Here is a 25795-nt window from a genome sequence, read left to right as displayed (position 1 = left end):
TGGCAATGCTGCAAACAAAATGAATCATTTCAAAAGAAGAATATTATATATCTTATTTATATTTTATTTTATATAATTACAATAAATCGTCTCTTAGCCAAATTGTGACATTAATAATCATGAAAATCTTGGCACAGACTACCATGATCATTTCTTCCCTACATCATCAAAACAAAACAAAAACTTGCTGTATTAAAAACAGTTTGCAGTAACACTGGATATGTAAACCTTTATGATCTTTAACCTTTCTATGCTTAGAGTACAGTTGGCTGTGAGGCTGTGTGCGGGTTTGATGGATGCAAAGAATGGACAAACATCAGCTCCCTCTAAAACCACAATGGAGACCTTGGATCTAAATGTCATGGTTTCATAACGGATACACTGACATTTGTGTGATGGGATTTAGCCATGGGTTAATATAGCCATTGCTGGCACACCGCATTGATGTCCATCTCACTTGGGCTGTGAAGTCTATCTCACCATTTTCTCTTTCTGGTGCACTCGCAGAGGTTTCTTTCAAAGGGATGAATTGGATTCTATGCTGGTTTAAACCAATTATTTTATCAGAAAAAAACTGTTTGATATGTAGGTTTGTTTTATATGATGTTAATGTGCCTCAGGAGCTGTTCAGATCATTTTTTTTTTTTTGGATGAGTGTTGGGCTTGGGGAGGGGAGGGTGCTACTGGGGGAAGGCAGGCGATCAGCATTAAAATCAGAGCCATGTAAATCTAATCAATTATACAGTTTTTCAGATAAAATGTTGGTAAATCAAAACACATTTTCCAAAAGTCACAGTATAATGAGAAATTTAAATTGGAAACAGAAACCATTTGTTTATTATAAATGCCAGGGTGAGGTGGTGACTTGCCATCCATAAATTTTGTTATCCTTTCATATTCCTTTTATCTATGACTACAGCTTTGGCACTCGTTCAAGATTTTAATGAACCCAGACTTCTGAGGCATCAAGGCCTAGTGATGCATTGTCCATTTGGGTGGGGGGGAGGGGGGTACAGAGCGGGACAAAGGCAAAAAGCTTTCTCCTTTGACATAATATTTTATATTCTGTTGCCTTACAGGGGGGTCATTAGGTGATTGCAACATTCAACAACATAACAGATTGACAAGAATAAACACATATTCTGCATATATCTGGAATTAATACCAGACTGATGAGCTTGTGCATGTCTGTGTGTGTGTGTGTGTGTGTGTGTGTGTGTGTGTGCGTGCGTGCATGTGGAAAAGGGTGACTTGAATCAAAAAATAATTTTCTGTGCTTCATGAGGACACGGAGAACCCTCCTGCTCTGGTGCGACCTGTTGTCGGCTGCTTTCTTGGGCTCAGAGGTTCCTAGGGGAGACCAGAATGGAAGTTGAGCATCTTGCTGTGATCCAAAGAAAGTGTGCCAAATGCTATCAAAACTGGATTAGTAGACAACAATTGTGTTCGATGAACAGAAGGGGGAGGGAAAGAAGTAGTTTCCAAGTAACCCATGGATGGAATTTTCCAACTCCATCGCAGTTTTATCACATGTAGAAATGACCTTTCTTTGTTTAGTTGCATGTTTTTAAAAATGTACGTTAGCCTATCTAAAAAAGATTTCAGATTTTTCAAGTGACAAAGAGGAACCAAACTTATTTTTTTGTCATGTTTTTCATGTATTATTAGTCTATGAGAAAGATAAAGTAAATAATGGCAATCCATTCTTTCAGTTGTCCCTGGCGTTTTTGGCTTTTTAGTCTTGAAGGTGATGCAGTGTTTATACTTTTACCCCGTGTCAAGGGTGTAGTGTACTGTATATTTAATAATAAAAAAAAGAAATTCAAAATGTAAAAAGAAAATGAAGAAATAATGCAGAATAAAAAATACATTAAGTAAAAAGTACTTTAACTTAGACTTTCTACTTTATGTAAAACTGGGGCAATTATCTTCTCTTATTATGAGGAGAAAATAAAATATTTTGTTTGGTATGATCTGTAGTGGATAGATTTTTTTCTTTCATTTCTTACATCTCAAAAAGCAAGATAAAAAAAATAAACAAATCATGAACTTGAGACGTTTTCTCGACTTTTTCTCAAGTTAAGCTAACAGATACATTTGGCTCTATAGCCCTCATGAAGTAAGCCCTACAATAAATCCAGCAGCACATTCACATTTAAATTCAAACACAGCCCAAAGGCTGTCCTCTGAATGCTGACATTTGGAGAAAATCTCCTGCTGACTTAATCATGGCAAATACTATGTGTCATTTGTGCACCACACTTGGACCTGGCTGATGGTAGCTGTAGTAATTCACCACTGCTGCGAGAGACAACTCCTGGGGTGACGTGCCTTGTGCTCAAATCTCACTTTCACTTTGTTTCCCCCATTTCCTTCCATTTGAAGCTCCGGGCAGTCTCTGCCTTCAAAGACCAGACAGTTCATGTGAGGACCAGTTCAGAGAGACAGTACTCTGCGATGATGTGTAATCCACAGAAACTTTAACTTTAGTTTTTAAGCAGCTGCTCTTATTTTGTTGAACTACTCTTTATTTCTGCTACTTTATCACAACTGGAAACACATTTCACCCGCTGCACTTTATCCTCGACAGCAGTCACAACCACTTACTCTCTGTTTACCTCCCCATGTGCTAACAGCACTCCAGATACGCCCCTTTCCAGGCTGTGGCCAATCACACGATTCAAGCTGCACACACGCGCCGCTAGTGAAGCCAATCGCCGCTTGCTCGTTTAGCGTCATCGGAAAACATGGCGGCGCACATTACTAGAGCTGTGAAACAACTTGTCCCACAGTAAGTCAATTTATTTTCAATTTATCTCGATTGAAAATGATGATTTGACCTGTCAGCTGAGGAGGAAAAAAACAAAACACACTGTAAATATTTAGGCGCTAATTTTTATGAATAGGTTTTCCTGCACATGGCGTGCAGCTAGCAGCTGCTGGTCAAATGTCACTTGTTTTGTAGGCGGTGGAGAAGCAGCTGTGTTTGTAGCAACATGTTTTTACAGCCTTGCGTTTTCCAAAATAACGGAATACACAGTTTTTGTTTATTTTTATTGTAGCAACGTGGCTGTTATTTGTTGAACGACTTTAGTAATGTAGTGTAAGAATGTGTGACTCATTCTGCCCAGGATCACAGTTTTACAGCACATCTAATGTGAGGTGGGAAACGAAGTAAAAATGTTACTGAGGTAGTGTGTAATTTGATAACTAAGTAAAACATTAAACACAGACCGTGTGCTATGCAGGTTTGGCTTTTGTGAGGGACATTTGCTTTTTTTAATGCAACTTTCCCGACAACTTTGCAAAGAAAATATAATAACATAAAAGTTTGACAGTTATTTTCTTGCATTGCGGTAGTCGTCCTCCACTCCACTATCGCCCCCTTTCTGTTCCGTAACTTTTAAAGAAAAAGTTATTTTACTGCTGTTCTCTCTAGTGATCATCTTTGGATTTTGATGGGAATTCATCCAAATATATCACCACACCTCTTTTTTATGTTTTTGTTTTTCAAAGCCAGACGTTTCTTATGTTTGTGTCTAGTGTTTGTCACTCACATTTACAAGATTAGATCACAGGGTTGCATTCTGCTCCTTGAAAATAACCTGGGGAAAAGTTGCCTTCCTTTGGCAACTTTATAAGTATCTACCTGGGCTTTGCTGTAGCTGCATTTCATTTTCTTTGCTGTACTTTCGGTCATAAATTGTGACTTCATGGTGACTCGCAATTTTCTCCATAGGCAGCAGAAGATGGTGACAGGTCAACCTTTGCTCTAAATGTGCACTGTTTGATAGACATGTAACACAGTCCCATAATGACAGAGTTCCCTTCTTTCTCCTTAGACGATGGATAAAAGCCCGGCTTTAGAAAAGCATTCGTCCTGCAGTGCTCACTTTAGAAATGCTGGAGCCAGTTCAAATGTTGGATATCAAATGCTGTGCACTTACGCATAACATGGGATACTCTATCACTTTACACTGCTGCAGACTTCTTTGATATGCTGTGGTTGAGTGATGAATAAAAGATGCATATTCATATGAAAATCAAACCAAAACCACATCATAACTGGAGGAAAAGTAGATGATCCTCACTGTTATAGGAGCTCTGTGCAACCTCAGAGAGCCATTCTTATTAATGATACTCAAATGAGGCTAGTGTACTAATCTTCACCTGCTCACTGACACAAGCAAAAGGTGAACTCACATCAGTGACATACTCTAAGTGCTCAGCAGCCTTACTTTGATTATAGGAATATAACCAGAATACAAGCAGTTGGCAACCAGTTGAATTGAGTCTCCTCTTCCAAAGGGGTGTCCTGCAGATGAGTTGTGCTCAGCTTGTGTGCTCATGCTGTTTCATGTTAAACTAATGGGCAGTTTGTGAGTAAATGTTACAAAAAATTCAGTGCAGTCATCGTGCAACCACTGATTTTTTTCTCCCTTCCTAGTTGCAAGGAAGTTTCCAGTTTCCAGTTATGCTTTTGTGATAAATCCAAATGCTAATGACTTTTGAGACCTATAATCAAATCAATGGAACAATATACCAGCCCTGCAATAAACTGGACTTTCTTCAAGGGTTAACTCAGGTTTTTAGGTGTGGTACTTTGTGGTGATGCTGAGTGGAGGTGTTTCTTTTAATTTAACCTCTAAATGTGGAAAATTTGTGCTGAATTGATATTAGTATCTGGAATACTGGTAGACAAATACAGTGCAAATAAACTGGTCATTACAGTCATAAAACTACATTTATGGAATAACGCCTGATTGAATAAAGTGCCTATTACATTTTACAGTTAGTCTTTTGTTATTATCTTTGGACACTTTTTTGCCATCAGAACTACCTTCATTCTTTGTGACGCATATTCAACTAGGTACTGGAAACAGTCTTCAGAGAGTTTGATCCATATTGACATCACAGCATCACGCAGTTGCTGCAGATTTGTCACCTGCACATCTGTGATGCATGTCTCCCATTCCACTACATCCCAAAGGTGCTAAATTTTGATCTAGCGACTGTGAAGACCATCTGAGTACAGTGAACTCATTGTCATGTTCAAGAAACAAGTTTGAGAGGCTTTGTCACAATGTGTGATATCTTGTTGGAAGCACCCTTCAGAAGATGGGTACACTGTGGCCATAAAAGGATGGACATAGCCAGCAACAGGCTGTGGTGTTTTAATGATGCTCATTTGGTACCAAAGGGTACCAAGACAATATCCCCAGACTATTAGACCATCAGTATTCTGAACCGTTGATACAATTCAAGATGGATCCATGCTTTCATGTTGTTTACACCACAATCTCCCCCTACCATCTGAATGTCACAGCAGAAATGGAGACTCACCAGATCAACTAATATTTTTTACAATCTTTGCTACGTTTTTAGTGTGAAAGTTCACTAAAGTAAACTGCAGGGGGAAACTGAAAATGTTCCTTACAACAAACCTAATGAGACTCTTACATATGGTCATTCTAAAGGAGCTAACACAGGAAAAGTGGCTAAAGATAAAGCTAACCAGAGAGCAGAGCATGTTAGAAGGCAGCAGGCTCAATAAGAGCAAAGGATCAAAGGAGTTATGGGAAAATTATGGAGATGAGTGAAAAAGAGAAATGGTTGACGTCCGTTTATCTGCTGAAGCTATAAACATACTAGAAAATGATGTAAGTACCTGAAATTTGTTTTGTTATATAATTCTGGGGAACTTGCTGTTGATTGCTAAGTAAAACCTGTCATGTAAATGTGGGTGTACAGCAGCTCATTTTATCAGTATGTCTTTTCAGTAGAAGAGCACTTTATTATCAGTTGTTTACTTGATATACATTTGGGGAGATCGTAAAGTTTAATAATCTCTTTAAGTTGACTGTATATGCAACGGTATTGCCAGGTCACACTTGCCGAAAAATCAGAAATTGGAATTAGTCAAATAAATTGAAATCAGTGCATCTCTACACTGGTATCAACAAGGAATTTTCACCCAGAGAACGGCCACTCACTGGATAGTTTCTCTTTTTGGATCGTTCTCTGGAAACCCATGGATTGGTGTGAAAATTGCAGTACATCAGCTTTTTTTTTTTTTTTTTTTTAATATCTAGGCAAGCCAATGTGGCACCAACAACCATAAATCACCTTTCGTCTTCACTCTGGTACTTGATTTGCTCTTCAGCACATCATCTTGACCATGTTTAAGTGCCTAAAATGTTTTTGGTTGCTACCATGTGATTGACTGACTAATGTACCTAATGAAGTGGCAGGTGTGTGTAGCTGAACAACAGGCACAGCACAGAGTAGGAAATGACAACAACAAACTTTACCCAAATGTTTGAGAAGAGGAAATGTCCAGACTACAGATAGTAGAATAAAAGAAGGTAATTTCTTTTTGGTGACGAGCGATCTGTAGAAAATGACTTTAATAATGACTTTGTGTTTAAGAATGACAGTTTTCAGTCGGTAATTTAGCAACTTAAATACTTTTAAAGTGTTTCATCATATAAAAGCATATAAAATCCTAAATCAAGATTGGAATTTGTCTAGAAGTTTGACAACACATTAGTGTACCTACATTCTTACAGAGACAGTACTCTTGTTAAGCAGGTATGTTTTTCTTCTTCGCTTCTTAATATTGTCTACTAGCATGATATTATTGCCAAATTAACAGGAGGCGAAAACCAGTTAAGCTAATGGGTATGCCTTTATGGGTTTGTAATTGGTATTCATTAAATTAAGAAATAATACAAGATTCATTCATATAGCTTTTTCAGCTCAGTTGTTCGTTACCGAATAATAATAATAATAATGGAGTCTCTTCTTCCTGTGTGGCACTTGTCAGGCTTGTGGTACTACAGAGAAGATGATGTCCCAAGTCACTGGGCCTCATTCTCTGCAACAATAAATGTCTTTGTGCACTTGGATGCGCCAAGTGATATTTTGGCTGATGGCCCATATAGATCTTTTTTTTTTTTTTTTTTTTTTAATCTTTTCATTTTCTTTTTGCTTTTTGTTTTTGTTATTTCTCATTTTGTTCTCTTTTTAACATTAAACCAGTGGAAAACTGGAACAACTAATAAACACTGGCCACTGACATAGGTAAATCTCATTAGCTGTACGCCAGTATCGGCCAGTATCAGCTGATACTGATATTTGGCCAATGCAAACGGACTAGGAATAGTCGTAATTTTCAAAGAATTATTAAGTTATTATGTGACTATTTTGTGTTATGTTATGTTTTAAGATAGTCATGGGATAGTTAAGAGGGGTATAATGATTCCAAAATCAAGACACAAATGTAAGCAATATTTCCATCTCCACGTACCCATGTGTAGCTGTTAATGCTCAGTCAGATTTTTCAGCTAACAAGTGAACTGCAGATCTGTCATAGTAATGGATTTAAATGTTTGTTTATGATGTGTTAAAAATGTAGCTAATTCAAATTTGCTGTCATTTATCCCCACTAACAAAAAAGGGGAGCAATAGTTTTTGTTAATTTCTATAGGAAAACATAAGAATGAACAAATTTAAATGTAAACTGTCAAAAAACAAACAAAAAAAGACCGGTGCTGCCTTCCAATCTACTCTTTTGATTTTAACCCTTTTTCTTGCTTATGACTTATAAGTTCATATAATTCAAATATTATATTGCTGGGATACTGCTGCTACACTTGAGTGTGTTTTTGTTAGATGGTTCATGAGATCCATTAACAGATGGTTAACAGTCAGAGCTGCTTATTGCTTTCCTACATTTGTAAATTGTCATGCATGTCTCTTAAGAGGTATAATGAGACACTTCAAACAGTTTGCATGTTTGTCACAAAGAACTTTTAGTGAGTTTAATATTCTATTAATGTGTCTATTCAGGTCAACAACATCGTGACATGTGGCTCTAATTCAAGGCATATGAATTTCCAGAGGCACAAAGCTGATGATCCTGCCACATTAGAGTGTGAAGTGACTGTCACGCCAGTCTGGTGTGTGTGTCTGTCTTCTTTTGCTTGTGGGGATAGCGTGAAAAAGTTTGAAAGAAAATAGTTTCTTTCCTAATCTTACCTAATATTTGCTTAGCATGTCATGTTTTTAATACCACTTTGTGTTTGTCTTTGAGTGTTTTAGTGGATCATTTAGAAATTGTTTTTCTCATCTGTGCTGATATGAACTGCAGAGGCATATTAAAAAGTCCACATTCTTAATAGGTTTCATAGTGAATTTGCACTGGTGTCTCTGGGAAGCAGTACCTGAATGGTTAAATGGAGCCCTCTCAGATGGCTGGAGCTAGGAGAGGAATGTGTGTGCTTGTTTTATGGACAGCCTAGAGCCCTCGCCCTGGCATTGGCGGCAGACTGCTCTTTGTCACAAACACCCTCGTGTCAAAGATGCAACAGCATCCTGGAGGAAACATTGATTGCTGCTATGAAGTCGACAAGTGATGAAAGTAGCCTAGAGGTTGTCAATTAAGAGAGCCAAGGCCTGGACCTTATAAGTTAATGGGCAGTTTCCCCTCTCAGGGCCTGCTAGGGCTTTATAGCACAGCTTATAAAATCCTTAAGTGTAATGCACCCCTATAACGTTTTCAATTAAGAGAAAGGGCATAAAGCAGCGCAGACACTTGGCAGTCGTGCTAGAATGTTTATAAAGTGGCATTTGGCATAAATTGTGAGGGGAATTTTCAATTGCCCCAGTTGTTTTAAGCAGCAGCTACTGTGCAGAATTTTATTTTGATGGCACTTCATGCTGACTGGAAGCATTACAGACTTCCTGTTGTCTTCCCATTACTAGTTCTTTTAGCTTGGTCATATGGATGCACAGTCAGGAGTTTAAAAGCTTCGTATTACAAGTTATAAAAGAGATTAGAAACATGCAGAATTTTAATATACATGTCTAATATTATAATGTCTTAATTGTAGCGCAAAGTGCTATTCAGTCTGAATACATTAGTAATTTCACACTAAATTGGCTAATTTAATTTCAAAACTATATAATGCCACAGGAATTTTCATGCAAGGCAATTAAGGAAAATAAAATAAAAACCAACATTTTATTAACCGGAAAAGCAATTAGCAGTTGCACGCCACAGAAAGCCGTGTTTGTAATGCTCTTAGAAGTATACAGTTATATGCAATAATTCTAAATGGCTAACGAAAATCCCTCTGCTCATCTGGTGTCCTCTGTGGCTGAGCTTTCTTTGGCTTCCGGTAGGAAAATAAATGAGTGTTAAATAAACACCAGAGTGTTGACACTTCATTTCCTCATTGATTGGTGGTGGAAGCTGAGCTTAAGGTGTGTGGCCGTAATCCAATCAAGCAAGAAAACAACCGTGGGGACCTTGAGTGAGCAGGTTGGTCAAGTAACATCAAACCCTTCCTTTCTTTATCCGTTTTTTATTTATTTATTTATTTATTTTTAAATCGAACCTTTTTTTTTTTTTTTTTTTTTTTTTTTACTTTTCATGTTATATGTCAGCTGAGCTGGTGTTTCATCAAGCTGAATTATGCAACACCCCCAAAATACAGGATATGACTTAAATATACCAACTATACTGATACAGCATTAGTGTCCATATTTAAAAGAGACTATCAAGTAGGGCCTTTTCACTTTAGCCTCAGAATCAATAAATTGCTCTATTACCTGTTGTTGACCCAGCTAAGCTCGCCTTTGAAATCTGTTACAGAGCATTAACACATGTTGCTGTGTGAAAACAAAGCTCTGACGACTGGCGTGGGGACCAGCTGAGTAAACAGGGATGAGGGAGAAGAGCTGGCAGAGTAGAGAGGCCTACACTTGTCTCTTAACTGACCAAGGTGGATCCATACGGCCAACAGATGGATATGTTAACCTGTATCTACAGAGGGGGAGGGAAAAAAAAGTCCAATCAAAACAAGTATCTCTGCTCTAGCGCTTAAGCCTTTGATCAATAGCACATCTTCGGCTCCAGAGTAGGACTTCTTACGACCTCGGTGCGCACATGGAATTGCATCTGTATAAACACGGCCAGGGAGGAATGTGTGAACAATGCAACAAAAGAATTTTGTTCTAGAGACATGCGGTGGACTTGGCTAGCGGGTGGTTTATGTGGTTAAGAATTTGAGCGTGGTGGTCGAATTGAATGAGAAGCTGGGGAAATATTCTGTTATTAATGAAAACAAAAAGTGGGGAAACTTGTGTTTTTGCTTTTTAGAGATGTGAGCCAATCCAAGTGCTGTGATGAAAGTATAACGTACAGGTATTTTAGTTCTAACCGCTGAAAATGGATATAATGCATACATTATATAGGTTTCAGTGGCATAGTGGAAGCTGTTAAAAACTGAATGTATCAGTAAATCATGATCAGCATGTTTTTGATTGATTAAAAGCCAAATTATAGGTAATTTCAATCTCTTTTGATTGCCATGACTCGTTTTAGCCTACTTACAACTGATTTAACTCTACCGGAGCATATATTGTACAGATGACTGACAGTTTCTCACACAGACTCTGTTTGGTTCTTGCTGTTTAGCCCATGTACCATTAATTGGGTAGCAGTCAAAGTTGTGTGTGGGCAGGATATTACTTCCAGGTTTGGAGTTAGCTCCTCTGTCAAAAGGCCAGAGTTTTTTGGAGGCCTGTTAAATTCATAGAGATTTGGATTCAGTTAACAACTCAGAAACCTGTAGGAGTAGATTTGTTTCACTGGGACTGGGAATGATATATCTTGTCTCATCACGTCTTCCTCTGCCACGATCATGTTTAGGTCTTCTCACGGCACCAAGGTTGGCTCATTGCCATGGTGATGGTTGGCTAGTTCCAGCGCGATGAGGTGTAATTTACCCAGCATTTCCTGTCTGATACACAGCAAACTAATGAGTAAGAGGCCTGCTTTTATAGCAAAGTGTTGCTAACTGGGCACAGCAGGGGGGGATTGAGTGTGTGTGGTGTATGTGTTAGCGCTGTTCCCTGTATCATTTTGCCCTAGGAAGCTTATGTGTACGTATGCCTATATGTGAAAGTATCTGTAAGGGTCAGTGTTGTGGCCACATGGCTGCAGTTCTTTGATTAACCCCTCGGTGTCAGTGTTGACAGTGGGTCTTCTTATGAGAAAGTCTTTTAGAGAAGCTTCTGAGTTTTAGTTTATTAGAAGGTGAAGCTTTATCTCATGAATTTCCCTCATTAAATAGTCACACACTGTCACCAAGTGACTGCCCAGCAAACCTGATTTGGAACATTAACAACTATGTCTCGAGATAAAATTCTGGCAGGGGCCCTTTTCCTCATATGAAAAAGTACCTGATTACCAAGAAAACAAATATTTTAAATAATATGTACTAATAATAATATCAAAACCAGAAGCGATATTAGTGGTGAAACAGTGAAGCTAAAATTAAACTATCAAAAAGAGTTCAAACTAGAGCTGCTTTGTATGCCCGTAACAACCAGTCAAGTTGCAGTTTACATCCATGTCTGCAACAAAACAGTGTCCCAATCAAGTGTGAATGTAGCATTGTGGCATCAAATACCTTTAGATGTCTGATATTTTGCTCTACGTCACAAACTAATTATTGAGTTTTGGTATAAATATGTTTAGTAGCATCACGGTGAGCTTTGACCACACGTTTTTAATCTGATCATAAGTTTGTCGAGTTTGAACCTTTTTTTTCTATCATATGTAATGAAGTTTACTCTGGTATTCCTGAGTGTATTCTCAAGAAGGTGTGCTACTCTATATGATTTATAGAAATTTTAAAATTTAACAACACTTAAAGCTAAGCCTTCGGGTGAAAGGAGTAGATAACTTATTCTTCTTTCTGAATTTTAAAAAATAAGGAAAGAAAAAGTATGATTTATTTGGGTGGGAAGCAAAGAGTTTTTGGTATTTTGCAGAATTTCAAACTTGGAAATTTTGGTTTTATAACTTCTCATCAAATCCCTGGCACCAGCACTGGTTGCAGACAGGCAGCCTCCTGTTAGCACTACACTTCATTAGAACCAGGTTTCAGTGGTACCACACACGTTCAAACAGCAGGACCATCTCCCCAGCATCAAAGGATATTTTATACAAAGGCTTGTCTCTGTGTCTGTCTTCCTATCACTGTCTGCTAATGATGCATGCTGCACACATTTAAACATTGATACCTTCCCTTTTTACACTCTCAAACTCTTAAAGCCAGATTTCACTTCTCTTTCTCTCTCTTTTTGGCTCGCTTTTTCTCTCTTGGTGTCTTTCTCTCTCTCGCTCTCTCCCTCTCTGCCGTTCGTGGTGTTTGTTTGGCTGCTGGGTTTTGTTTGTTTATTGTTTCCAGATGGCAGACGCAGACTTCATTTGTGTGGCTTTCAAGTTCCCAGAGAGCTTTTTACTGCCTTGGCTCAAGCGCTTATCCTGTTTCCTCTAGCCAGGCTTTATGATGGGCCCTTTTATATGTAGCAACTGGAAACAACTGTCACTACCAGTCTACGTCGTTGGAGATGGGGAGAAAGCCTGGAGAAACTTTCTTGCTTATCATGGGAACATCTTCATTACCTGGAGAACGATGGAACGTCAGATGAGGACAATGTTTTGGTTTTTTTCTGAGAGGGCTAAATTTTCTAGTGTCATAAAATTAGAAAGAGTACACTTGATGTTGTTAAGATACAGTGCACAAAATGAGAGTAGGGCAGCATGCTTATAATAGTGATGAAGCTGGTAGCGTTTTTTTTTCTTTCTTTTTTCCTTTTTCCAGGACCTCGCTGAGTCTAGTCTGGGCATCATTAAGCGCTGTGACATCACTTATTTACAGGAACCCAGGAGGGCAACTTGCCCAGTAAATGTGGGGGAGGACCAGTGCATGTCTTTACTCATCGGATGCGGTTTTAAGACGGGGCAGTAATCAAAGCTCTCGGCTATATAAAACCCACCCCTTCTCCTTAAGGAGGCCTTTTCTTCTGGCTGCTGCTGAATGGGTGATTACCTTGGCATACCAACCTGCCTAATCCCATTTCTAGTAGTGATTTAACAGAGTATAAATGGACAAAGCATTGTGTTTACTCACCTACCCCACAAAAGCTTGTCTGTGCGAGGAAATATAAAAATCTTTGGCCTGTTATTGTTTTGGGCTGTTGTCAAGAAAGTCGGGCAAGCAGTCATATTTCCTGAAATAAACACCATTATTTGGCAGATTCTGGGAAGCCAGCTGTTTTGCTGTTCCATTCTTCACCCACTAAAAGTGGTAGCACGAGTCTCTGATGATGTAATCGCTAATCGCAGGATAAGTCCTCCGTTTGTTTACGATCAGCAAAGTCCACGGTGACTGCCAAGGTAGAAGTAGCGTTGACATATACTGTAGGTTGCAAATGGCAGCACAGTCATTTTACTGACCCACTTGTGACCCTGGACAAGGGGATCTGAGCTAAAGTGTGAAGGGATCCGACTTTAATGTTCACATAATCGGTGGTGTTTGTGTTTTACCACCACTGAGCGCCTGGCTGGCCAGCTAATCTCATCAGGGTTTGGGCTGTGGTGCTGGGGTTAGGGAGAGGACAGTCTAGCATGACCCATATCTCTGTGCCAGGAAGGCTACAACACTCCGGCTCTACCGTGCCGTACCATCAGAGTTTACTACGAGGCCCTTTGCCAGAGGGTTTACTACTGAACTGTCTGGCTCAACAAGATAATGCCTCTACTAATGCCCTCTAAAGACACAGACACTCTCACATAGGGTTTGCTTTACAGCACACCAGAACCCTTACTATTAGCACATGCCCATGTTGTGGAGCAAAAACAAACATTGCGGGCAAAACAATTATACAAATAAACAATGTTTAAAAAGTCAGAAGAGACCCCTTTACCTTTTGATTTGACAAGGTTGGAACAGTCTTATCACACTGGCAGTGGCAGTGTTTTCCATTCAAGATGTCCTGATTGAGTGAATAATATCCATCCATCCCTTTTCTTCCGCTTAGCCATTTAAAGGGTGCGGGGCAGCTATTCAAACATATGATCAAACTATCTCGGCTGCTGTAAATGGAAGCTATTAAGAAGAAAACAAACTGTTGGATCAAATAAATAAAGTGATGGCTTTTTGCATCAGAAAATAATGCACCAACATATAAAGAGTGCTGATTTCAAACCAAAATATCATATTTTAAGTTACTTTAATTATTTATTTATTAGTTTCTTTTTTGTTTTCTTTTGTTAGCAGGATTGTTTAAAAAGTTCATGTTATGGAGGGATTTTTCTGAAAATTTTACCAGAATCATGAACTGGCTTTTATTTTATTTTATTTTTATTTTCTGGTTAATTCTGAAAACCATGTGCTTTGTTATTTAAAGTTCAGCAGCTCCTTAGAAAGCTTTATTGCATGTTCTCATCTGTTTAGCCTTCGGCTGTCTATAAAAATGCTTTCTCTCGAAATCTCCGACCTACTTGCACGCAGCTTTTTACCATTTTTGTTTTCCATATGCTGACATTTGATTACATAACAGGTGAGACTAAGTCTACAGTGACATCATTTGAATACGCTTTATATAAAACAACTCAGGATAATGGGATCTCTGACTATTGCTATAAAAAGTCATCATGACTAAACATGTACCAGGTGACCTGCCCTCAGGCTGGGCATAAGGGTACGGTTTGGTTGAAGTCCACTCTTTTTTTAAAGAATTTTTGTCTATTTGGAAAACGCAAATAGAAAATCTATGTTGCTTCTTGCTAAAACAGAAATCGGCCACAACCTGAGACGAGGCACAACTAATCTGATGGATGACAGAAAAAAAAGTAGGTCATTTCACCTAAGTTTACCTAATAAACAAGTATCTTGTGGTACAACACACTTGTCACAGATTAAATGTGGAGTATCAACAATGCCCCTCTCATTTAAGAGAAAATAAGCATTTCTTCTTGATGTCCTTGATTATAAAAGATGAGTGGGAGGACCCTGCCTTGTGGAATTGTCCTTAAAAATGACTTGTAATAGTTTACTGTTTAGACATAAAAATTCCAGTTTTAGACCCTTCTTAATATTGTCGCATAAGACTAAAAGGTCTTACAGTATGTATGTATGTGCTTCTTTTTTACGAAATGGCCTATTGCACACATTGTTGTTTTAGTCAACTGACTCCGTTGCAATCACTTTTCTGCACCCGTGAGAGGTCAGAAACCTGCTCGGTCCTCTCCCTCAGTGCACCATCCAACCACAACATACACACATCCACACTCCAACATGTGCACGCACACACACAGGAAACAAATCAGCAGCTGGCTGTTTGATGGTCTAATTTAAACCAGTAGTTATTTTTGAGTCAGCTTCAATCCTCTGACATCTCTGCAATTGTGTGGATTGACACAAGGGCATAATAAAGTTAGTTCCTTTATGCGAGGCATGGATAGGTTTCCTGTTTTGATGTTAAGACATATCTCTAAATATTTAGTTTTCCATTTTATTGCAGGGCTAGTTATTGATGTAGCGGCCAGAAATAGCAGCACCACCCCTTTGCGAGCACCTCTCCATCCACACTTCACGTTTACGAATGTTTCATCTGCCTCGCTCAGCTCCAAGTAAAGTTCACAGCTAGTATCAATTCACACCAAAGCTAAACCTACCACAGTGATTAAAAACATAAGAGAAAATCTGCACACCCACCTATGCTTACTTACAAAACTATCTTACAGTAAGACATGTGGGTTCAAAAGAAATATTTGTTTTTCACCCCGTAGTGAGGAGAACTGCATACTGAGGCATCAGCATCATCCATCTTTGCACAGGCTGGATTATACTTCAGTTTACAATAATTAATGCAGGATACTCAGACATCCATCTGAGAACACGTGTTCAGATCAAACAAACCATTTAGGTGAGTTAAAATTCTCGCCCAGCCTAATTATCACCTAATAGTTGATGTGACAACAAACAAGTAATTATCTCTTCTTCTTCTGTTAGTCTAACCCAGAAAAGGAGGTACCTCTGTGTATGGCAATAAAGGGTTAATGTGTATGAAATTTAATCCTGGGTGCTGAATGCTTTAAATAGATTTTAGCATAACTCTGCCCTCAAACTCACAATTTTAGTTGACAGACAGCCTCGTTTCTGATCAGTCGATCAGTTATTCAATCAGTCGATCAGTCAGTTGATTTTTTTTTTAAACAAAAGACATAGCAAAACAAAACAAAAAAATGCTCCTTGATGTGAAATGTTAAAGACTTGAATGCAGACTTGCACACATAGACACACAAACACAAGCAGCATGGTATATTAGCTTAGCTTTGAAGTGCATGGATTGACAAAGAGACTCCCTCCAATCAAAGGATTACAAACTCCAGTGGAAAAAAAAAAACAAAACGCGATGCACAAAAGGTGGCCTATGTTCTGTCTGTTTGTGTTTGTCTGAAAGAAAGTCTGTTATGAATTTGTAGTTTGTGTATCTACTTTTGATCTAAATGTACCACATGATGCCTGTTCTTTAAATAACAGAGTTTGTTAAAGATGTCCTACCAGCTTAAGCTCTGGTGTACAAAAGAAGTGTTTGCTGTTGGGCTATATTTTGCATGAATGGTGGATGATGCACCGAATTAAATGGCAGTATAGGCCAGACCACGAGCAAATTGCCATGCCTTTTAGTCTCATCTTCGCTGATGCGGTACTTCCTCAGGCTTTTGTCTTCAGTTTGGGGCACAGCTGTCAGGCTAGGTGCTATCCACGCTCCCCTCCCAAAAACCTCAGTCCACGCGCCACTGCACCCCAAACGCTAAATAGGAGCATTAGACACACCATGTTAAGGGCTGCTGGTGTTTGAGCTGTGGCTTTGGGTGCTTGTCTTGTCCCACGGCCAGAGACATGTGCATTATCACACAGGCACACTCACAGCTGCACACCACACTGCAAAAGTTATCCTTTGCATCAGATCCCACCATAAAATAATAGATTTATTCAGTTGTGTTAAATGTCCATTGTCCTGTTGCTGACTTCTGTTGTGTCTGTGTGTTGGCCATTGACTGCACTCTGTCCTTTACTTTCTCCCACCCAGCTACAGATCTGCACAGTGAAAACACCCACAAGGCCTATCTACCAATGTGTAGTGTTGCAGATTTTGATTATGCACCACTGGCATCACACCTCAGCAGGATATATCCAAACATGAAAATTAATTCACAGCTAAATGCTACTATATGCAGTCCGAGAGGGAGAGGAAAAGGAGAAATCAAACACAGGTTTACACAAGTGAACAGCCCCAGCATTAAGGAGCCTAAAGGCAGGCAGAGAATGCAGTGTTCATTAATGTGCAAAGCAAACAAAACCTTACTCCCCCAACCGTCACCACACAACACATGCATGCAAACATGGATACATGCACATGCGATGGTCGTTTCAGAAGAGGGAAGAGCCGTTTAATTTGGGGGAATTTCAACTTGTGTGAAACACTGACCTAAATAAAACAAATGTAAAATACTTTTCCAGCTGCTTAAAAATCAGGTTAATGAAGAAGAAGAATAAAATCAGCATAATGAGCTGAAATTGTAAACAGAGTCTCACTCACAGGAGAGCTCCATTGATCAGTGTAAAATGAGAAAGTTTGGAGAAGCTGTGTGCTGTGTTTATATTGCAAACTTTTGGGGATTTCAAATACCAAGCAAATGTTTTAACTTATAACATTTGTTTAAAAGTCACACCGCTCTCTCACATTTATGCATTTTATTTGGCTGAAGGTATTCTATCGGGATGACTTTAAGCTGCACCTATAACTTCCATTCAGGCTGTCTGTTATGAACTTAAGCATGAAAGTACTTGTGCATGACTTTGTCTCAGAGCAATGCAAATGGAATTGCCCCCTGATGGTTTGGAATGCACCCAGCTGGCCTTTAAAAGGTGATAATTGGAAAATACAGGATGAAGCCACAGTCAAAGTAGGGACCTTGTGTTGGACTGGGTTAGCCACTGCAAAGATGGAGGAGAAAGGAACAAAAGAGATGTACAAGGAAATATAAATGGGAAGAAATACATTAATTTAGTTTTATTCTTTGGATTGTGAAGCCAGAATGCACTTTAAAGTGGAGGAATACTTGCTGTTCCTTCTTTAGGAGGCCTTGTTAAATACTATATTTGCGGTAGTATTTAACACACAGTATTTGAAGTGAATTCTCTGTTCCACAACTAGGAGGTGTGATCTAAAGATGTCACTGATATTTGTTACTATGCTAATGACTAAAATGCTACATTTTGAAAAGGAAGAATATAACCTCTGACTTTGCTTTATGTTTTTGGATGAGGACGATAGGCATTTGTCATTTGCACATTTTCTTACTGAAACTGCCATAGTAAAGATTTGGCATAGAATATGATTTTAATATAGAATTCCACCAACAGGATTTAGAAAGATTGATCACAAACCTGCTGAATGATATTGTTCTAGTTCCTGGGGAAGACAGAAACTATTGAAACCCAGGCCACCAAGTTTCTCAGGTGGAAGCGGCAGTACCACAAGTGGTGGTGACGTGTCATTTTGCAGTGTTACTTAAAAGGACAAATAAAAAATCAATTACCCTAAACATTTTAAATTCACGGAGGTTTATCTTGCTGTAATACATTAAATCTCTGAGATCATCAGGATGGCAGTAACAAAATTTGTCACACAGGTACATCATAAGCTGCAAACACACTGGAGAGGTTTAGTCATTGCACTTGGTTTTGAAGCTGATGGCTGATCAATTTAATATATTCCAGCTGCCTGGAATATCTAAAATTTAAGACAAGAATAATGAATGAGTCAAGCTGTGTGTCATCGTACTGATGTGAGTCATCATTTCTGCCAGAAGCTCTGGTTGGATGAAATATGGCTACCTGGTTATATGTCAGTCAACGGTATTTCTAACTCTCATTGGTAGTTACTTCAGTCTTTTGCCTCGAACTTGAGAAAATCGTTTCTTATCCACGTCCATCGCCAGCAGTTATTGTGCACATAGTTGCTTGAATTCATGGACCTTCTGTTGGGTCTTTTCACCAGTTGCTGCAAATCACCTCCAAGTATATGGTGTAGCTTTAGGCCCCCTGAAGGTTGTCTGTATCACTGTAAGATGGTATAATGTTACCTAGCAACCAATGACCAACATAGTGTTTTTGCAACTACAACAACTTCTAAAAATATTGTATTATTTTAACTTGGCAACAATGGCATCACATTTTTATCCACAAATCATGACTAATGAATGATGCTTTATGATCATCATGTTGCCTAGCAACTATCTAATGCACTAAAATGACAAACTAAACAATACTGTAGCATGGCTATGTAGTAGTAAAAGTAAAACTGTTAATGCACATAGGACCCACCTGTTTGTGATTTAAATAGGCCCCACCACGAAAACCATGAAAATGGAGGAGAAATGGGAGAAATTTGTCTTTCTGGCAGAAAACCTTTCACAAGTGCTAAAAGTTGTGAAACCCAAACCATGAGATTTTACTAAACCTAGTAAATTTAACCATACCAAAGAAACAAAACCATGTGTTTACCACCTCTGCCACCAACCAAAACCCCACTGCACTTGCAAAAAGACACCACATACCACTAACCACTTTGTTTTGCGCTTTCATTTTCTAAATACCATGATGTCTTTCTGTTGATGTATTTTGTTATTTATTTATGACAAAGTATTGCATAGGACAGACGTTTTTATCCACTTTGACAAAATGACCGTAGAGCATTTTTGAAAAGTCACTTTTATTGTTTGGCTTCTTTTTAATCTTCATTTATTGATCTGTTTTAATATTTTCAGTTATTTATTTGTTGGCAATTTAAATGCACAGTACCGGTTTATGAGCATTGTCTTTGCAATTTTTCATGTAGTAAAATCAACTCATGGAACACGCTCAGGTTTCACACTTTTCTGTAGATGCTCAAAGTGTATGTGAAGAAAAGCTGTATTTCTCAGCAGTGCACAAAGTCTTACATGGTGTGGGATCTTAGTCTGATTTAAAACTGCTGTAGTATAGAACCCATCGCCCAATGCAAGCAAATATTCAAAAATGTTGCCTATAATAGTTTAAAGAAAGCTTCAGTTAACTCATTAAATTTAATGTGCCATTTTTCCATTACATTTTTGTTATTTGTAATCAATTCACTGGAGCATGTGGGAATTAATATGGAATCTACTATGGGGAAGTTAAAATACACCTCTTTACTAATTCATAAAACCTGACACAGCATTCTTTTACTTCTCAGGAAGGAAGTGGAGTGGGAAGGTCAGGGGGGCGATACAGGAGCTCTTCCTTTTTCAAAGCATCACTCAAAGCATTTCTTCACTCCTCGTTGTGTTAGCCTTACCTAGTGTAAGCTTGTACATCCGGTCTCCATTACTGTGTTCTTTTCTAAGAGAATGACGGTGATAAGGTTCTTTTGAAATCCTGTTTTACTGGGACCCAAAGGAAGGAAAAGGCCAGAAACCAATACCGAAATGAATACTCGGCCAGGTTTTTTTTTTCTTTCAGATTTCTGAGCTCAAAGTAGAATTTTTCATAAGTCAGAATTTCCATTAAAATATTTTTGTATCTTTGAAATACATTTCTGAATCTTAACTTCACCAGGAATTGGATAAATAATAAGAGTTAACTTGGCCTTGTGAAATGACCATATATCTGTGGATTTATAAAGATTTCCATATCATAACATTTGTGGAACACTTTGATCGCTAGGCAGCAGTCCAGTCAAAACAGCACGTCAGTCCTCATGCCCTGTGTCAATCAACAGACATTTCCAGTAACAACATGCCAACACCCATTCTGCACTGATCAGGAAACTTGCTAACTCCAAATGGAATCTTCTTAATGGCTTCCTGTACCTGACGCCTGCTATTGCTCGATTTCAGCATTGGATCAGTTTTACTATGCTCACAACTTTCAAGCTTGGCGTTACATTTCTTTTGTGTTCAGAAATCACCAATAATAATACTGTCACTGAAGCACTGGGTCCCAGATTTGCTTTCATAGTCAGAACATCATTCTTAGACTGGATTTAACCAGGATAGTCATTGATATCCTAAGATAATATCATGATGCATTGCAGCTATCATGTACTAGTTGTGAGTCCTAATTATGTCATTTTTTTTTCTTTCGGCGTCTTATATTAATATGTTTGGCATTACTTCTTCTAATTGCAAAAGCAAGTTAAATCCCTAATATATATCCCTTTTAGGCACAATCATATGTTACAGCTGGGTAAAAGGAGAAGCGATTTTTGGGTGTTAAGCATTCATCAAAGTTACTGGGATACCACCACTACTTCTGTCCTAAGCATTGCATGTATTTCGGCAGTTTGTTTTCTCAATAATTCCGTGACTAAAATACATTTTGTAAAACAAACTCTAAAAACCCAACAGTACTTGTAAGTGTATAATTTATAAAATGAAGCAGCTAAAGAATATTAGTTTTTTCATTAGGTTGCCCTGGGTAAGGTCTATTGAATTTCCTAAAAACAACTGGAAGACGTGAGTTTTTTTTGAAACCTTTCAATTAAATATGTTGTTATGGTCATACCATTTAAATTGGAATGAGATGTTGATTGGTCCTGGGACCTGTTACTGTGCTAATAGACATTAGCATCATGTGGTTAAAGTGCAGCTTTTTGGCCACATGCAGTTTTGATTTTTGCAGTATTAGTCAAATACTATACTGCAAAAATCATTTCAGTTGTTTGTGAGTGATTAAAGTCAAGAATCCATCTGATGGCCTTTGTGAGCCACAGTCAGAGATGAACTTTGAACTCAAAATATGAGGGAAGAAATTATGGCCTTTAGCAGAAAATGAAAAAACATTTTTTTCAATGACATGAAGTTTGGCAGAAACCTTTATTTTGTTGGGATTATCATTTGCAAGAGACGTAACATGATTTTCAACTCATGTGATGTGATCACACGATATTTGTATTTGTTAAATTATGATAGGATATTTGCATGGAAGTTTTTCTCTTTTTTTCTTTCTGAAATCCACACATGGCAGATTAGCACGCAATCACCTGAGCATCAATTAAAAACGTGGATGTTTTTGTCACTGCTTTTGACACATTGGCTTATATGAAACTGGGCAGCAATGACTGGTGACTCGTCCAACTTGTCCAGCTTCAAAAGTGTTACTGGTCATGGTCCTTGCTGCAAATAAAGGCTGTTTTAAAACTAAAACTTACTGTACAGTGTGAATTAACACACAGCCATGTTTTTAGAAGCTAGCCTTTCTAGCATAATAAATCTGATCAACTAACTTAACACCAAGAACAATAAATACATGTACTATTAGTAACAATATACAAGGTGGACTATTTATATGGATACACCGTAATAACATGGGAATGGTTGGTGATATTAAAGTCCTGTTTGTGGCACATTAGTATGTGTGAGGCAGCAAACTCCTCAAGATGGGTGGTGACCATGGTGGCCAATTAGAAGTCGGCCATCTTGGATACAACTTTTGTTTTTTCAATAGGAAGAGGGCCATGTGACACATCAAACCTATTGGTAATGTCACAAGAAAAACAATGGTGTGCTTGGTTTCAACGTAAATTTATTATTTCATGAGTTATTTACAAGTTTCTCTTTCATCACAGCCATTGACATGTCGAAGAGGTTAACACGTGAGGAGCGGATCAAAATTGTGTTGATATCTGGTGAATGCAGTAACCGGGTCATTGCAGCAGATTTCAATGCAAGACACCCTACGAGACCACTCATCTCCCATGTTACAGTTGGCAAACTGCTTGCTAAGTTTCGTGAAACTGGTTCAGTGTTGGATTTGCCAAAATGTGGACACAAGAAAACTGTCACTAATGAAGAAACATCAGTGGCTGTCCTAGCTTCATTTAGCAAGAGCGTAGCACTCGCCACATTTCACTGGAGAGTGGCATTAGTCGAACATCCCTTCGGCGGATATTAGCTACTCACAAATGGCACCCTTACAAACTCCAGCTACTGCAGCATCTCAACGAGGATGACCCAGATCGGCGCACAGAATTTGCAGAATGGGCAAAACAAAAATTGGAACAGGACCCTCAGTTCATGCAGAAGATTTTGTTCAGTGATGAGGCAAACTTTTATGTGAATGGTGAAGTTAACAAACAAAACCACCGCTATTGGTCTGACACTAACCCACATTGGATGGATCCCTCCAAAACTGTTGGACCAACAAAAGTGATGGTTTGGTGTGGTATATGGGGTACAACGATAGTGGGTCCATTCTTCATCAATGGAAACCTCAAGGCCACTGGATATTTGAAATTGCTTCATGATGTGTTTCCCTCTTTATGCACTGAAGCTGGCACGTTCCCTGAGTTTTTCCAGCAAGATGGTGCACCACCACATTATGGGTGCCAGGTCCGAGCATTCCTAGATGAACAGTTTCCTGGAAAGTGGATTGGTCGTCGTGGGCCAGTTGAATGGCCCCCAAGGTCTCCCGATCTGACCCCCTTAGACTTTTATCTTTGGGGTCATCTGAAGGCAATTGTCTATGGTGTGAAGATATGAGATGTGCAGCACCTGAAACTATGGATACTGGATGTCTGTGCTGGCATTTCTCCTGCGGTGTTGCTATCACTGTGTGAAGAGTGGGAGAAGAGGGTTGCATTGACAATCCAACACAATGGGCAGCACATTGAACACATGCAATGTGGTCAGAAACTTGTAAATAACTCATGAAAGAATAAAGTTATGTTGAAACCAAACACACCATTGTTTTTCTTGTGACATTACCAATAATTTGATGTGTCACATGGCCCTCTTCCTATTGAAAAAACAAAAGTTGTATCCAAGATGGCCGAGGGGGCAAGCAACCAAGCAAATGGCCACCATGGTCACCACCCATCTTGAGGAGTTTGCTGCCTCACATATACTAATGTGCCACAAACAGGACTTTAATATCACCAACCATTCCTATGTTATTACGGTGTATCCATATAAATAGCCCACCTTGTAGTTTAAACCTGAAGTCCTCAACTCAGTTTAAAGGAGATACCCACGTGCGACCAGCTCTGTTATATACTGTTCTAATATAGTTTTTTTCCTGAGTAAAAAAATTATTACTTTTATATTAAAATGCCTAAAAGACCTGATGTAATATTCTAAGTGAGTTTATAACCTGTATAATATTTAATGTGGTCCTGACACAAGTTGATGATAAACAAAGTGAAAATGTAACTCAGAGTTTAGTTTCCATGATCCTCCCAGTAAGGGAAGGAAGGGGCACTGGTTATTTCCCACCCTCCCTCACACCACACCCTTAATGGAGAAATAGTCCAAGGCTGGGTCTTGATGTTTCCCTGTGACCTTTAACATTGAAACTGGGCTTATGTTTAATTTTTTTTTAAAGCATTGCATCTACTAACACATTATTACTGCTTCAGTTATTGCAAGTATAACAATAGTCTTAGTCCACATTTAGACATATGTCTTTATTCTCTTATAAAGAACATTCACAGTATGCTATACTTAAATTACTATGACAATTCTATTCATGCTGTGTGTCTACAGTGTGATTTCTTAAATATGATTACACTGTCTAATACAAATTTTAATTGTAACTTATACACATATCAAAATGTATGCATCTTGGCAGTAACCATTAGCAAAATAAATTGAAAATATTTACATCAATATGCAAAACAGTTACAGACATTAAAGGTTCAGCAGGTAGAATCAGGAGTAATATATACAAACAGGCCTCAAGCTAACAGGCTAACCAGCACTCAACATGGTGGGAATGTATAATAACAGATTTGGTGAGTTTCAGAACTCCTATGGTTTCTTTATCTTACAAACTGCTGTTTGACATGTAGAGAGTGAAGTGAGTATGTAAAAAGTAATGTCTTTGTTATTAGGTACTGATAGACAATATATATTGCCAATTATAATGTATCAGTTTCCTTAGGGTTTTTTTTTTTAATTTTAATATATTTTTTTTATTTTGTGGAACTAGTTAGTGTGATTGCTAACAAAGTTAGATCTTTCACTAGGTTATTCCCCCAAATGGGTCGAAGATTTTAGAGTTTCACTCCACCGTGAAACCTACATTAAAACACCAAACCAACACTATAATTTAGGGAACCAAGCATGGTACAAAGCAGGAGCACACACAGTGAATGCCGCAGTATAAACGGTGCATTACAAACACAATGCAAAAATTAGGCTAACCAAAGACTTTGTTGGGAAAATCCAAAAAATATGATAAAATAATAATGAAGTATAAGCTGCATCGGTTCTGGGTATGTGGAAAAGAAGTGTGTATATGACTCCTAGTGTTTGCCATAGTTCCCAGGTGGTTTAAGGTCTGCACAGCGAGGAATAAATGACTCCCCATATTTTCCACAAGACCGAGACTACCTGCAGAGCCAGCGATAGGTGCTAAGCTAACGGGTGCACTGAGAGCACAGGGAGACCTACTCTGCCACTTCTTTATAAGGAAGCTGCCATTTTGGCTTTTAGCAGTGCCACATTTAAAAAGAGTAGGGAATCCCCATGGCAAATAGGAAGATTTAATGTAGGTGTGAGCTGAACACTCATTTAAAGATTAAAAAAGGAGAAGAAAAACAAAAACGCAGTTTGGCGTCAGATCGCCACAATATGTAAATAGCGAACAAACCCAATTGTGGTATACAGGGAAATGTGTGTTAATTGCTACCTACTGGGTTTTATGAAAGCCAAACACAGACTTAAATAGACATGCGGAAGGTCCTCAAGTGGAGAGTGTCCTTGATTCATCAGTCCCATCCCGTCCACATCTATGTTGTAGGAATTTGAGGCTCTGTCAGACAGTAAAAGGTTAAAGGAGTTCATCTGGACTACATTCAGAAAAGACAAAAATTGGATATAAGATGTAATTGTTTTTTTTTA

General features: G+C 38.5%; 1 protein-coding gene across 1 annotated transcript in view; it reads left to right on the top strand.

The window, feature by feature from the left end:
* The first annotated feature begins 2740 nt into the window (after nucleotides 1–2740).
* Nucleotides 2741–25795, top strand: part of clybl (citrate lyase beta like) — a 67074-nt gene continuing 44019 nt past the window's right edge. The window contains exon 1 of the mRNA XM_006788158.3: nucleotides 2741–2791. Coding sequence (XP_006788221.1) covers nucleotides 2748–2791 — 44 coding nt within the window. The 5' untranslated portion in view covers nucleotides 2741–2747. The remainder of the gene's footprint in view (nucleotides 2792–25795) is intronic.

Source organism: Neolamprologus brichardi, chromosome 16 (genome assembly GCF_056152115.1).
Source record: "Neolamprologus brichardi isolate AB-2024 chromosome 16, ASM5615211v1, whole genome shotgun sequence".
Lineage (NCBI taxonomy): Eukaryota > Metazoa > Chordata > Actinopteri > Cichliformes > Cichlidae > Neolamprologus > Neolamprologus brichardi.
The sequence above is the reverse complement of the archived record's forward strand: the minus strand, read 5'-3'. Positions and strand labels throughout refer to the sequence as shown.